Below are 15,990 nucleotides of genomic sequence, written 5' to 3'. Positions count from 1 at the left end.
AATCAGTGGTCATTTTGTAGGTGAACTTGCCCTCCTCTATTGTTTTGCATCATCTGCATATCATTGCTTCTGACTATGAGAAATTGTAGCAACATTTGCTATTTTCAAATTCAGAAGATGCTCATACAACTCACAGACATTATGAAGGCTGACTCTTTGATTAATCATGAAGATATCAGCTTTCTTCCCCACCTCCATCCATAACTGAAAGATTTCAGTGTGTTTTTAAGCTTCCAAAAGCACTTGCAATCACATTTCTTCAGCAATTAAAAAAGTTTGAAAATCTTCAATTTCCTATCATCCATAAAGTGGTAGCATGGCTTCATCATCCAAGAATGCATGGGATAGTATAGAATCCATGGGGATAAGAGGTGGGACTTGTACACCACAGGCAGTTATGGTGAATTGACACAGAATCACTAGCTTCCATGGTCTGGCGCAATGTGGATAATCAGAAAATGAATATGGTGTCTACAAATATCTCAAAATGCAGTCATGTAATCTGTAATCCTTGAAGTAAAATTGGGAAAAGATAAAAAACAAAAAATAAGGGTGCCCTTGGGCCTTCCTCAACACTCCAAACTTGGCAACACATTTACGGTGTTTTATTGATAGTGATTTTAATATTTGAGTGTCATTGTATTGATTTTACAGTTAGGGTTTTGTGTTTGATTAAACTCTTGCAAGCCATCTCAGTGTTAGCCAAGCAGAAAAGCAGAGGGCCATTTCAACAAGAGTATAAATAAAATGTGGGCAAAGAAAAGGGTTCAGAGGAACAGGTCAGAGAAATTGCCCAGGCCGTCCTTCTCTGGGTCAAGGGGCTGTTATGGCTGTCCTTTGGCACAGCTTCCATAGACTCTAAGACTTTTTTCTTCTGATCTGCTCTTGTTATTTCAAGCCAGAGCCAGAGAGGAAAAAATCTCCCCCTGAATCATGGCCAGCCAAATTGCAGTACACACAGAAATTGGGCCAGAGTTGAACCCCATGGAATTTTCACGAGTAGGGTTACTAGACATCCCATTACCTCATGTCCTCCTTTTAGTTCTCACGTGCTCCAGTTCAGCAGGCATAGCCTTAAAATCAAATATTTTCTGACTTTTTTAGTATTTTGTTAATTCTGGACTGTTTTCACAACAGTAGTTATTCAAACTTTTGTGTATTGTGATCTTGTACATTGTTGGCTTCTTTCTTTCCCTCATCCATCCACAGACAACAGCCTAGATTTACATTATTTATTTCCTGATTCCAGCAATGGGCTTCAATCCAGCCCCTTCAAAGCGATGATCATGCTAGTCTGTAGATCACATGACTCATCATACATTTCATGGTGAAATTTGCAAAGCACATCATTGTTGATGCTATATTATCCCTAGCATATATTCTTCAATATAAACATTTGTTAGTCAATTAGCAGACATAAAACAGAGATTAATGATCCATTTTGGTGTGGAATGCGAGTCTAATAATTTATTGCATGTCAAAGTGAGGATGACTGTTGTGGAATGCAAGTCTGCATGTCAAAGTGAGGAGTGTAGGTCTAATAATTTATGTCCTCAGTTTAATTTCAATTTTTATTAATTAGCTCCACTTTTGCTGATATCAATATCAATGCATGGTGTGTGGAAAGCATTTTAGAATGAGCTGTGATCTTACTTGCCATAAAAGCATCCACACAAGGGAGAAACCACATGTGTTCTTCAACATGAAGATTTATTGGAAAACTATTCCAATTGAAAAACCAGTCTTTCTGATACTGGAAAAAGTAATTTCATATGCATGTAGGCCTAAAAACATTTTCTGGGGCAGTTTTTCACAGCAATTCTTGTGGCAGAAGCCAAGAAAGTTAAACAGTGTGCCCTCCTTTTTCCGCCCATTTGTCCTCCTTTCCAATTGTCCGTGTCCTCCTTTCCCCATTCAGAGATCTGGTAATGCTCTCCACTTGTCAGAGAAGAAGCAAACTGCTGCCTTCTGCAGGCAATGTTTTTGGATCTCTGGAGCAGGCCAGGAGCCCCTAGAGACCCTTCCCAAAAGCTAGGAAACAGCTCAGGAGAGGCTTTCTCCCACCCCAAGAGGAGGGTTTGCACTCCCCAAATGCCCGGGTGTTATTTTGTCCCCAACAACCCAAATGCGGGTTGTACAGGCATTGCGGGCAGATTCCAATAGAGGGCGCTTTCGTCATCCTGGCGGCATCTAGCTTCAATGTGGAAGTGGGCATACGTGAAATCCCTTTGCCAGGAGTTCTTCCGGGGACAGGAGGGAGATCTTTACAAGCGGAGCAGGAAGGGAGATTGCCTGCTTCCTTCATGCAGCTCTAGCAGGACCCTTTCTTCACTGAGGCTACAGCAGCGCAGGAAATTATTTTCCCTGGGAGAAACAGGCGCAGCTGCACCCCATCTGAAAGGGCCCCTGACCCCAGAATCTCTTCCAAAAACTAAGTCCAGCACAAAATGCAGGGAAACAAAGAAATCCCACAGAGACCATTGTATCAGTGCTCTGGACTGCTGTGCTCCTTCTGACTTTTTGCCCTTCCATCTCCAATTGGGAGCGGAAAGCATTTTCTTTGGCAGCTAAAGTTGCACTTATGTAAGGACGGAAAGAGCCCATCCTGAAGACAATCGTGCCCCATGGATGCAAGTTGCTTTCAAAGCTAGGAGGTACTTTGGGGCTGTTGGGAGCTCATTAGAGCAGAGAGGAAAGATGGTCTCCCAAAACCCAGCAGGGGAAGGGAAGGGCCCCCATGTCATCCTGGCTGGCACTGGTGGGAATTTCCAGGAAAGAGCCAGTCTGCACATGCAAAACCACCCACTGAGGGAGTTGTGCTACGAGGGGGGACCCCGAGAACTTAGCAGCTTCCACCACCGCCTTTGCTGTCAGTGGCTGAGGCCCGAAGAGAACACAAAAGCTCAGATGCTGGACCTGGTGGTCCTGGAGCAGTTCCTGACCATCCTGCCCCCAGAGATGGAGAGCTGGATTCGAGAATGTGGAGCGGAGACCAGTTCCCAGGCAGTGTCCCTGGCGGAAGGCTTCCTCCTGAGTCAGGCGGAGGAGAGGAGGGAGGCAGAGCTGCAGGTGAGAGAATTTCCCAGAGATGATAGTGAGATGATAAATATTCTTGGAATCTTAAATATAATTTATCTTCCCCTCCTGGAAATCATTCCATGGCTTGGTCCAGATAATTGACCAGGAGTCTGAGAAGCACAGGCTTTGTTCCGGTTCCTTTCATGGCCATCTGGAGGTGAGATTTCAGTCCTTATTGTGTGCTGTCCTCTAACTCTGCTTTTTCTTTGCTCCTGGCTGGTGTTTCAGGTGAAGGGGCCCATCTTGGATGTGACCAGTCAAGGCCAGAGGAGATGTGTTCAGTGTCCCAAGGCCAGAGGAGATTTGTTCAGTGTCTCTCAGCAGCCATTCTGTGTGGGGATCTCCCAGGGCAATCCAAGTCAGGATTCTTCAACAGGTGAAGAATTGCTCCTTCTGATTGCTGAAATTCACAATGATTTTTGTTGATGATCCTTTATTTAAATAAAAGCGTAAGAATGTCTTTACGAATAATTTCACTGCGCCGTTGAGTGCTGATGCTTTAATAATGTCTTTTTATCTCCCTCAAAGCGAATAGGGTGATGTCCTTGGTAGTTGAAGAAACATCTCTTTGTGATGGAGCACAAACAACAGCTGTGCCTCTAAGTAAGGTAAGGGGAGTATTCCTCCCCTCTCTCCCTCCCCCCCAATTATATCTGATTTATACAAGAAGCTGCTCCTTCCAAAGTAGGTAGAAGCCTTATTCCAGACTTTGAGTAACACTGGGGGGATTTTTCCTTTATTAATAAAAAACAGGGAATGTAATTCATTCAGGGAACATTTAGTAGCAGTATCTCAGTCAGCTTCATTTGATTTGCTCTCATTCATCTTGTGGATCAGAGTGTGAGAGGCTTCCCTAGAATCTGATGGGAAGCTCATTCAGAGTTGCATGCAGTGTGTGAATTTCTCCCTGTAGCACCCCTCCCAACTTCTTCACGTAGGTGTTGAACGTAGGCAACATTGAGTGCATCAGCTGTAACATCTGATAAGTACCTTTTTAGGAAACTATGCCCCACCCCCACCGAGGGAAGGTTGGAGCCACAAAAAGAGCAAAGAATCCAGATTGTGGGTGCTAGTACTGAAGGCTTGGCAGAAACAGCAAAATTAATCAGAATTTGTGGTGAAAGGCTACGTCTGTAATTCATTCAGGGAACATTTTATGCAGTAGCAGTACCTCAGTCAGCTTCATTTGATTTGCTCTCATTCATCTTGTGGATCAGAGTGTGAGAGGCTTCCCTAGAATCTGATGGGAAGCTCATTCAGAGTTGCATGCAGTGTGTGAATTTCTCCCTGTAGCACCCCTCCCAACTTCTTCAAGTAGGTGTTGAACGTAGGCAGCATTGAGTGCATTAGCCATAACATCCAATAAGTACCTTTTCAGGAAAATATGCCCCACCCCCACCACCCAGGGAAAGTTGGAGCCACAAAAAGAGCAAAGAATCCAGATTCAGTGCACGGGTCTGCCTTTGAATTGATGAATTAAATCAGGTCCTCCAGGGCCCGTTTATCGAGAACATTTTCTTTTTTAGTGCCCCGTAACCTTTGAGGAGGTGGCCGTGTATTTCACTGAAGGGGAGTGGGTTCACTGCTGGATTGCTACCAAAAGGCCCTGCATGGGGAAGTCATGCTGGAGAACTCAAGGAACATGGTTTCTTCGGGTAAGGGCTCCTGTCAGGGCAGATTATTCATATTAGAAATATTCAGATTCTCTAGTTTTTTCCTAGAAATACTGAGAATTCCTTTCGTGGGTAGAAGCAGGCAACAGTCCATTTATCTAGAGCCCTGGGAAAGGCAATGCTGGCTGATACCCAATTCAGTTTTCATTGTTTTTCTATTTTTTAACTATGACCCACCCAGAGTAGTTCTTGGGTCAGGTGTCCTCCAAATCTCTAATGATATTTGTTTGTTTTACTCAACTTAGACGCCACCCCCTCCAATCAATTCTGGGCACTCACAGCATCAAAACAAAGTAAGTAATATACAATCAAAATTAGAGCATGTGAAAGTAGAAACATGGCAAATCCAGCCAACAACAACACATTTTTCATATACCCAAGACAGGGCTGCAACCACTGGGATTTGTGGAAATTCCTAACCAGATTTTACTTTTCAGTCTCATCCCAGTGTAGTCAGTGGTCCTGTTTTTTCTGTTGATTTCCTATCCAAGGACTTACCAGGTCTAACCCTGCGTAGCTTTTTGACATCAGCTGAGGTCAGCTCAATTCTGTTGCTTGTGATGATTGGTCTCCAAATCAGACAGTTCTAAAACAGGCCTGGACATATTTGTGGAGGGTCAGGCTATCCATTATTAATTTGGCTAGCTTTCAAATCACTGGGACCATCTCTTGGTAGCTTGACAATCACCAGGTGTATCCATAATATACCATCTTCCAAGAAGTGTTTTGGGAAGAGGGCTACTTCCTTCCTATCCATATGTGTGAATTTTATGAGCTATGTGATATTCCAGCTCTCCTTTCCAAATGTATCCTCACAAGGTTTTTGACTGCCAGTTTAGGTTGTATCACAGCTACCTTTGTAATAGCTAATCAGCTGAGGCTTCCTCTTTTGTTTAATACAATAATGCTGAAAACCTGTCTGGCAGAATTGGAGCAAAGGGTGATAAAGACGGCTCTTTTCTCCCACCTCTTTATTCCTGATTTGCTTTCCTCCCTCCATGCTGGATAATGCTGGTGAAAGTGCTCTGTTTTGGACTAACCTTGAATGCTGTATTTTCTCTGAGGTGTAATTATTACTTAATTATACTAAGCATGAATCTAGGATTAACACTCTGGACCATGGTTAAGATCACTCCAACCCTTCTACAATTACTAATTGCAATCAGTTTGCTCTTTTACCTAGCATTGCTTCAATCATGTTAATCTCTCCTCCCTCCTACAGACACCATTGCACATTATGAAATAGAAGGTATGGTCTAGTAAAGATAGAGTCACTTCAGACAAAGTCAGAATGAAAATATGACCTTAGTCTCATCAAAATATAAGCAGAGAAACTTCTTGGTTATAGCAAAAAAAAAAGGACATGTAACTTTTGTGGATTGATCCTTGTTCCTTTCTTATTCTGAGAGGATTTTCTTTCTTTTCACCCTAGGAGATGATGGGGAAGAGAATGAGAATTATACAGAATGTGGGATGATGTCATTACGAAGAGTCCAGCCTAAACTGAATGAGGAGGAATTTCAAAACCAGTTGAGATCAAAAAAGCAATCATACAGTACAGAGGAGAAGCCTTATAAATGCAAGGAATGTGGAAAGAGATTCAATAGGTATGGTCACCTTATTTCCCATGAAAGGATCCACACAGGAGAGAAGCCATATCAGTGCAATGAGTGTGGGAAGTCCTTCAGAAGAAGTGATGTTCTTATTTCCCACAAAAGGACCCACATGGTGGAGAAACCATATAAATGCATGGAGTGTGGAAAGTCCTTCCAGAGAAGCTATAGCCTTACTTCTCATAAAAGGATCCACTCAGGGGAGAAGCCATATCAATGCATGGAATGTGGAAAGACCTTCAGGGAGAGAGGTAATCTTATTTCCCACAAAAGAATTCACACTGGAGAGAAACCATACAAATGCATGGATTGTGGAAAGAGCTTTAGAATGAGCAGTTCCCTTAATTCCCACAACACAATCCATACTGGAGAGAAACCTTATAATTGCATGGAGTGTGGAAAAAGCTTCCATAAGATCAGTTCCCTTATTTCCCATAGAATGATCCACACAGAAGAGAAACCATATAAATGCATGGTGTGTGGAAAAAGTTTCTGTAAGATCTGTTCCCTTACTTCCCATAACAGGATCCACACAGGAGAGAGACCATATCAGTGCACAGACTGTGGAAAATCCTTCAGGAGGAGTGATATCCTTATTTCCCATAAAAGGACCCACATGGGGGAGAAACCCTATAAATGAATGGAGTGTGGAAAATCCTTCCAGAGAAGGTATAGCCTTACTTCCCATAAAAGGTTCCGCACGGGGAGAAGCCATATCAATGTGTGGAGTGTGGAAAGAGCTTCAATCACTCCAATAGCCTTACTTCCCATAAAAGGAGCCACACTAGGGAGAAACCATATCAATGTCTGGAGTGTGGAAAAAGCTTCAGAATGAACAGTCAACTTCTCGTAAAAGGATCTATGTGGGTGAGGAAATAGTCCATATAAATGCATGGACTATGGAAAGGAGGAGGGATAGTTTTACTCACCATAAGAGGATCCACATGGAAGAGAAATAATAAAAATGCAAGGAGTGTGGAAAGAATTTCAGTATGAACAGTTACCTTAGTTTCAATGAAAGGATCTTGTTCCATTCCTGGCTAAGATTTTTTTTTTTAATTAAAAAGGGTTCCTTCAATTTTGGAGTTTTTTGCTTCTTTTTAAAGTTCTTCCTTCTCCTTCTGAATTGTTTGTTCTTCACTGAGAGCTAAAGTCCTCTTCCTGGTTGTCTTTTCTTCCTTCTGCATCTCTAAAGTTAGAAGACTGTCTTGAAATTGGTAACATTCAGCTTCAGGTGATCTAGCTAGCACTCAGTTTCCTCTTTTCTTTGAGAGAATTCTGTTCCTCTTAAAATAGTTGTTTTTCCTGCCATTGGTTTATTAAATGTGGCTCATGTAGAGGCTTCCATTCTTGGCTGTAATCTCCCTTTGTGTCTTTGCTCCTTTCAAGGATTCCCTCTTTTCCCTTCCCTCCTGACCCATTCACTCTTTTTTCATATATTCCTTTTGGTATTTCAGTCTTATTCTCTCCACGATCAACCCATCTCAGAGAGCTTCTTTTGTATAGAGCAGTCACTTTTGTATTCAATCCAAATTATTTCATTCTTCATTTGTGCTTAACTTAATGTCTTCTTGCTTTATCAAACACAGAATACTAAAAGTGGGTTTGATAAAGCAAGAAGACATCGAGTTAAGAAGACGTTGAGTATGTCAGGAGAAACATAAAAAATGAATGCAGTAGAAATAGAATACTACAGTATTTCTATTGCATTCATTTTTTTTATGTTTCTCCTGACGTACAAACTCCTCTTTCCACCTTATGGGGTTTTTTTGTTTTTGTTTTTGTTTTTGAGAAACATCCATTTTTTGCAATATACCTCATCACGCCCACTGTCTTTCTATCAGCCTTTCACATAGTAAAATGTCTCCATTTCTCTATCTTTAATAAACATTCTACAACAGGTCAAACATTTGCCTTGTTGCTTTGACTTTTTACCATGAATGTATTATCTTGTAATTCTTCACTCCGTTTTTCTTCTGAAACAAAACTATCTTGATATTCAATACATTAAAAAAAGGGGGGGGCATTAAGAAAAATGACAGAATTTTAAAGGCTCATACAGAATCAAGACCACCTATTAGGTGCATGCATAAACTCCAACTTAGGTGTAATAAGGGGAAAAGGCACCCTCAGGGTCAAGGACTGAGGTCCTTCAGCTCTGAGGTAACGGCGCCTGGGGGTGCACGGTGACTGGCCAATTAGGTCTTGCTGCCACCCCCCTTCCCTAGAAACCGGTTTCTCCCTCCACACCAGCCCTCTGGGGAACCAGGAGAGGTTGAAGGGGACACCCTCGCCCCACTTTGGGTCTGGCTAAAGACAAAAAAGGGAAACAAGAACAAAAACTTTGGGAATCTGTAGCTCAGCCCAGCTGACAGAAGGCAACAGGTCAGGATTGAAACAAAAAACAAATTTTACTAAGGGTACCAAAAGAAAATAAGGTTCCACACATACAACACAGAGTTTAAATAACAAAACAAAACAAAGCCCAACCCTAATACAATTTTAACTAAACTAAAAAACTTTCAACTTTGCCTGAGGTAACCCCCTCATCCAGCAGCCCCCCAACTCCCTCACAAAAGCTGCCCAAAACACTTCCCGCCAAAACCTGACAGAACCCCTTTGTTTTCTTTCATTGGCCTTCAGGGGTCAGGTGACTCCCTCTGGGCACATCTGGTTGGCTTATGATTTAAAGCCCAGCTGCCCACCCCCACAGGTGCTTTTGTAAAACTGTAATTTGTCCATTTACGTATCTAGTTTTGAGCAGTCCTGCAGAATGAAAATGCATTTGGAGGGGCGAGATCAAAATCATCCAGCGGAATATATTAAAAAAATGAGCCCTCGTTTTAATATTATTTTATATTAATATTTATTTAATATTATTGTGCAGCATTATCCCTGTCTGTTGAAGGATTACTGAAAATTAGTTATTGTGAGATAGCTACAGTGACCATACATCCTTTATTATAAAGGACAGCCATTTATTTCAGCTGTTCTTCAGATTTATTTAATTATTTATTTTCTTGGTTTTGCTCTTGAATTTTCCTTTGTAAAGCAAAGTTATAAACAATTAATTTTTTTTTTTTACCCTTATGAATCTCTTTCAGATTTGCCCCTTTTTCAGGTTTGTCCAAGAAAATATGGTCACTGTAATGATAGCTTATGAAGAGAAGAAAGTACTGAATTGTTTGAAATTAATCAATCTGGTTATTATTATTAGGGTTTTTTTATCCTGCCTTTTTTATATATAACTTTTTTTATGTATAATGCAGAGAACATACCTAATACTCTTGCCTATTTTCCCCACAACAACAATCCTGCAAGGTGGGTTGGGCTGAGAGAGAGTGAGGTTGCTAGTAATCTCTCAGTATAGTTCTTTTATTCCATTATATCTCCATAGTATTCCATTATACTGTATATTTTTTATGATGAGACTGATGGTTTGAGAGGCTGGTCTCCAACATGCATGTCTCATCCTGAAGGGTGCAAATTTTGTTTTCTTCTGCCAGGTTTGCATGTCCCCTACATACTGGCACAAGATTTATCATTTTTGGTGCTAACCTGGCCCAATCCCAGCCAGCAGAAATTATGTCCCACTCTTTCCATGGTTCTGCCCATTGCCATGTGACCACTGAGATAGTCATGGGCAAGGCTCAAGATGATGCTTGTGTGGAACCACCAGCTGTCCACATGTCTTATAGCTTTCCTGGTAGCCTCCTGGGAGATAGTGTCTATAGAGCAGGTTTTCCTGTGGATGAATCTGGACTTCTTGCTTAGACCAAGGGAAATTTGTATATCTTGCCTCCTCTCACAACTGAGCTAAGCTGTGGTCCTCTTCTGGTTCTCTCTGGAACTCAGCTGCTGGGTACTCTTGACCATCTCCAGCACTTCCAGGGTGCCAAGCCCTTCCTGGGCCTCATCCCTTCTGCTGCTTCCCTTTATCTCGGATTCTGCAGCCTCTTGGGTGACCTCTGGGCTTGCTTGGCCTCCTTTCCCCTTGGGATCTTCTGTTTCTTCCTGGAGCCCACCTACAGGGGTGCTTGGTGCTGCCTCCCCTGGCACTCCCAGGGCCACAGGCTTTTCCAGGGTTGCCTTCCTTCACTGTCCCCTTTTCCCTGGGGCTCCACAGCTTCCTGGAGGACCTCTGGGCTTGTCTGGACCCTTTCCACCTCCCCATGATGCTCATGTTGGGCAAGAGTAACTCTGGTTCTGCCACTTCTTCTGCTCCACCTGGGGTCAGTTTAGTATTTACCAGTTCCAGTGGACTTCTCTCTCCATCTTTTCCACTGGGTTCTTTTTGAGGGTGGGGAGGGAATTCTAAGCTTTTGCATAATTTGGGGTACCTCCTTCCTCTGCTCTATCTCCACTATTTCAGGGTCTTTCTCTCCTGGTTGTAGGTCTTTCCATCTCTTCTGAGCTAAGTCTTCCTTGAGCAACATAGCACCTGGACAGTTATGCATGACTGCAAACCTCTCCTCCTCCTCTCCCTCCCATTCTTCCCACTGAATGGGTAGCCTGACTCTGTGGTACCCTCTAGTGTCTAATATTCCACTTCTGCCACCATGTAATAATAGAAAAGGTGCCCTCAAGGTTGAACCTACCCCTCCTCTGAGGTCCTTCAGTTCTGAGGACAGCCATGCCAACAGTTACTGGCCAATTACAGTGGGGCAAAAAAGTATTTAGTCAGCCACCAATTGTGCAAGTTCTCCCACTTAAAAAGATGAGAGAGGCCTGTAATTTTCATCATAGGTATACCTCAACTATGAGAGACAAAATGGGGGAAAAAATCCAGGAAATCACATTGTCTGATTTTTAAAGAATTTATTTGCAAATCATGGTGGGATATAAGTACTTGGTCACCTACAAACAAGCAAGATGTCTGGCTCTCACAGACCTGTAACTACTTCTTTAAGAAGCTCCTCTGTCCTCCACTTGTTTACCTGTAGTAATGGCACCTGTTTGACCTTGTTATCAGTATAAAAGACACCTGCCCACAACCTCAAACAGTCACACTCCAAACTCCACTATGGCCAAGACCAAAGAGCTGTCGAAGGACACCAGAAACAAAATTGTAGACCTGTACCAGGCTGGGAAGACTGAGTCTGCAATAGGCAAGCAGCTTGGTGTGAAGAAATCAACTGTGGGAGCAATAATTAGAAAATGGAAGACATACAAGACCACTGATAATCTCCCTCGATCTGGGGCTCCATGCAAGATCTCACCCCGTGGGGTCAAAATGATCACAAGAACGGTGAGCAAAAATCCCAGAACCACATGGGGGGACCTAGTGAATGACCTGCAGAGAGCTGGGACCAAAGTAACAAAGGCTACCATCAGTAACACACTACGCTGCCAGAGACTCAAATCCTGCAGTGCCAGACGTGTCCCCCTGCTTAAGCCAGTACATGTCTGGGCCCGTCTGAAGTTTGCTAGAGAGCATTTGGATGATCCAGAAGAGGATTGGGAGAATGTCATATGGTCAGATGAAACCAAAGTAGAATGTTTTGGTCTAAACTCAACTCGTCGTGTTTGGAGGAGAGAGAATGCTGAGTTGCATCCAAAGAACACCATACCTACTGTGAAGCATGGGGGTGGAAACATCATGCTTTGGGGCTGTTTTTCTGCAAAGGGACCAGGACGACTGATCCGTGTAAAGGAAAGAATGAATGGGGCCATGTATCGTGAGATTTTGAGTGAACACCTCCTTCCATCAGCAAGGGCATTGAAGATGAAACGTGGCTGGGTCTTTCAGCATGACAATGATCCCAAACACACCACCCGGGCAACGAAGGAGTGCCTTCGTAAGAAGCATTTCAAGGTCCTGGAGTGGCCTAGCCAGTCTCCAGATCTCAACCCCATGGAAAACCTTTGGAGGGAGTTGAAAGTCCGTGTTGCCCAGCGACAGCCCCAAAACATCACTGCTCTAGAGGAGATCTGCGTGGAGGAATGGGGCAAAATACCAGCAACAGTGTGTGAAAACCTTGTGAAGACTTACAGAAAATGTTTGACTTCTGTCATTGCCAACAAAGGATATATAACAAAGTATTGAGATGAACTTTTGATATTGACCAAATACTTATTTCCCACCATGATTTGCAAATAAATTCTTTACAAATCAGACAATGTGATTTTCTGGATTTTTTTCCCCATTTTGCCTCTCATAGTTGAGGTATACCTATGATGAAAATTACAGGCCTCTCTCATCTTTTTAAGTGGGAGAACTTGCACAATTGGTGGCTGACTAAATACTTTTTTGCCCCACTGTAGGTCTCCTTGCTGCCACACCCCACCCCCTCATTACCAACCAGTTTCTCCCTTCCCCACAAGCCCTCTAGGGAACCAGAAGAGGATTGAAGGGGAAATCCTCATTCACCCAGGCCTGGCTTTGAGAGTCAGTAGCTCAGCCAAACTGAGGTGGGTACTAAAAGGCCAAAGATCAACTCCAGGATTTAAACCAAAATCAACTTCACACACAGGAGTTAGATAAGGTTTCACACACAGAACACTGTTGAAAAAGGATAAAACCAAAAAGCCCTAATGCAATTCTAGCTATAGCCAACAACTGTTTCCAGCTTTGCCAGAGGTACCTCTCATCCAGGACTCCAGCCAACACTCTCAAAAGACCCCCAAAACTCTTCTCACCTTCTTTTCCCTTATTGGCACTTGGGTAAAGTGATCTTTGAGCCCATAAGCCTGGCTTGTTCTTTAAAGGGCCAGGTGCTCCCCACTACACCACCCCTTGTCTTATTCCACATCCCTTGCCTTCCATTTCGTCTCTCTCTTTCCATCTTCTCAGGTATAAGAAGCAAGAAGCAACTTATCAACATTCCATGCCTTTACAGGTCTTCTCTCCTGAGTGAATTTTTTTAGAACTAAGAGAACAGCTCATCCTGAAACTCTTTCCATGCTCTATGTATTTACACAATTTCTCCTCCATGTGGACTCTTCTATGGGAAATAAGTTGTCTATGCTGAGTGAAATGTTCTCATTATCCATACATTTATATGGTTTTTGCCCTGTGTGGACTTTTATATGGTAATAAATAGAACATGCCTCTGAAGCTATTTCCACACTTCATGCATTTACTGTATAGGGTTTTGCCCTTACGTGGGTCCTCTGATAGGAAGCAAGGTGACCACTTTCATTGAAGCCATTTCTCCGATCCTTGCATTCATATGGTTTTTCCCTTATGCAGTCTTTTATGGAAGATAAGGGAAGAACTCATTCTAACAATCTTTCCCCACACCATTCATTCATTCATTCATTCATTCATTCATTCATTCATTCATTCATTCATTCAATTTGTATGCCGTCCATCTCCCCCAACAGGTGACTCTGGGCGGCTCACAATTAAAACAAAACCCACAAACAATTAAAAAAATAAATACATGTTAATTAATTAAAAATAATTAATTAATTAAAAGGTCAAGCTATAAGCACATCCTATATATAAAAACTAAAAACATTCAAGATGACCAGGGGCAGGGGGGCAGAATCAATTACCCCACAAGCTACTTCCACCAATGTGAGCCCCCATCCGGCCCCCAGGCCATCTGGCATAGCCAGGATTTCAGGCTCTTCCTGAAGGCCATGAGAGTGGGGGCACACCGCACCTCAGGAGGTAGGTTGTTCCAGAGAGCAAGGGCCACTGCAGAAAAGACCCTCTTCCTAGATCCCACCAGTCGAAATTCCTTGACTGGTGGGGTCTGCAACATGCCCCTTCTGCTGGACCGAGTGGGGCGGCCTGATATAACGGGTGAGACGGCTCCTCAGATAACCTGATCCTTGATTGGTTTTCCCCCTGAGAGGATCCTTTGATGGAACTAAGGGGACTACCCTTCCTGAAACACTTTCCACACATCAAGTATTACTATGGCTTCTCCTCTTTGCTGTTTGACTGCTTTTCCTCAGGCCTTTAGGTCCTAATTGATTTTGATATTACTGTTCTTCCAGGTCACGTGCAGTTCTTTGTGATGACATCAGATCTGGCTATGTATAATTCTCATCATCTCCTGAATACAAATAAAGAAAATCCCATTAAAATACAAGAATGAGATATCAGTCTACCTAAACTGTGTGTCTTCTTTTACTGTCTCTCTCTCTCTCTCTCTTACACACACACACACACATTTTTTTCCCCTCTGCTTAGACTTTAATGAGATTGAGGTTGTTTTCATTCTGACTCTGTCACAGACAATTTATGACATCCTTGTTAGGCCATTCCTGTACTTCATAATGGACACAGGCTTGTTCTTATTCCTAAGTGGGTTCTACTCCATTTGACTAAGAAAATGAGAAAGAGGTGAGGAAGACTAGATTAAAGAGAAAAAAGTAAACTATAAGAAATTATCCTTTTTTTCAGTTTCATGGAGCAGAAGCTACTCATGCCTGAAAAATCTTCCTCCTAACTGAGCTGGCGTCACAGCCACTGTTTCCGCTCCAACACAAGAGGAGACATTTCTTTTAGCACCAACAACTTTGCTTTCATCTCTCTGAGCAAGACAAAGGTGTCCTGGTGCCTGAAGACTGTAGGGGTTTGGATAGGGAACAACAGGCTTCAGCTGAACCCTGGCAAGACTGAGTGGCTCTGGGTTTTTGGGCTTTCTAATTCTGTGACTTTACCATCTTTGGTACTGGATGGGGTGGCACTGCCCAAACAGACCAAGTGTGCAATCTGGGGGTCCATCTAGACTCATGACACCAGCTTGAGGAGCAGGAAGCAGTCGTGGCTAGGAGGGCCTTTGCACAGCTTCATGTTGTGTGCCTGCTGTTCCCCTTCCTGGGCTGTGAGGATCTACTCACAGTCACTCATGCCCTGGTCACGGATTAATGTAACAATGGGGCTGCCCTTGAAGAGCATCCAGAAGCTTCAGCTAGTGCAGAATATGGCTGTGTGGACAGTTATGTGTACCCCTAGGAGGGTACACCTCTGTTCCATGAGCTCCATTCATTGCCAGTTTGCTTCCAGGTGCAATTCAAAGCGCTAGTTTTGACTTTTAAAGCCTTATATGGCATGGGACTAGGTTATCTGAGGGACTGCCTCTTTCTGATTAGATCTACCCATCCCACCAGGTCAGGCAGAAGGGGTATGCTATGGGTCCCGTCTCCAAAGGAGCTCCATCTGATGGGACCTAGGTGGCATGCCTTTTCTGCTGTGGCCCCTGCCCTCTGGAACACCATTCCCCCCAAGGTGAGGTTAGCCCCATCTCTGTTAGCCTTCCGGAAATACCTTAAAACATGTTTTTTTCATCAGCCTTGGAGATCCCAGGGACAGCCTGCAAGGGGGCTGTGTGGGGTCAAGTGAGGTTTGTTCTCCCGCATTCTTGGGTTTTATACATTTATTTTATAAGTTAATTTATATGTTTATTTTATGTTTGACTGTTTTTAGATTGCTATGGAGTTTTTAACTGTGTTGTATGCCGCCCAGTGTCACTGTCTCGTGAAATGGGTGACTATATAAATACGCTAAATAAATAAATAACAGTGGACAAAGCATACTTATTTAGAAGCATCCTTCCAAAACGGTGAAGTAAAATTATACAAAAGGACTAATCTCGTACAAAGGGCCAGAGTTTGATTGTAACAGAAGATCATGAATGAAAGTAGCTGGAAACTCCTGGGACCTCACT

At 43.0% G+C, this 15,990-nt stretch overlaps 1 protein-coding gene and 1 long non-coding RNA gene across 9 annotated transcripts in view; one reads left to right on the top strand and one right to left on the bottom strand.

The window, feature by feature from the left end:
* The window catches only part of LOC107326595 (uncharacterized), a 33,875-nt gene that overhangs the window by 15,750 nt on the left and 2,135 nt on the right, over positions 1 to 15,990 (bottom strand). The window contains exon 4 of one of the 3 annotated variants that reach the window (XR_015798051.1): positions 3,347 to 3,478. The exons of 1 other annotated variant lie outside the window; for it this stretch is intronic. This is a non-coding gene — a long non-coding RNA (uncharacterized LOC107326595). Of the gene's footprint in view, positions 1 to 3,346; positions 6,180 to 15,990 lie in introns of those variants that run through there. One more of the 3 variants, XR_015798052.1, reaches the window with a different exon arrangement.
* Positions 2,629 to 15,787, top strand: LOC103062749 (zinc finger protein 500-like). Of its 6 annotated transcripts, none has more exons than XM_025176289.2 (6): positions 2,629 to 3,069; positions 3,307 to 3,454; positions 3,607 to 3,686; positions 4,605 to 4,733; positions 4,997 to 5,044; positions 14,724 to 15,787. In XM_025176289.2, exons 1-6 carry the CDS (start codon positions 2,629 to 2,631, stop codon positions 14,751 to 14,753), a joined length of 876 nt encoding a protein of 291 aa, XP_025032057.1. In that variant the 3' UTR covers positions 14,754 to 15,787. The 6 variants fall into 6 exon arrangements, with proteins under 6 accessions (XP_025032057.1, XP_015746377.1, XP_025032060.1 ...); XM_015890891.3 differs by lacking the exon at positions 14,724 to 15,787 and adding an exon at positions 6,184 to 6,351; XM_025176292.2 differs by lacking the exon at positions 4,605 to 4,733 and having other exon boundaries at positions 14,724 to 15,785.

The sequence above is a fragment of the Python bivittatus genome, unplaced genomic scaffold (genome assembly GCF_059951505.1).
Source record: "Python bivittatus isolate LINGU-HERP-01145 unplaced genomic scaffold, Pbiv_v1 ctg000650_np1212, whole genome shotgun sequence".
NCBI classification, from domain to species: domain Eukaryota; kingdom Metazoa; phylum Chordata; class Lepidosauria; order Squamata; family Pythonidae; genus Python; species Python bivittatus.
The sequence above is the reverse complement of the archived record's forward strand: the minus strand, read 5'-3'. Positions and strand labels throughout refer to the sequence as shown.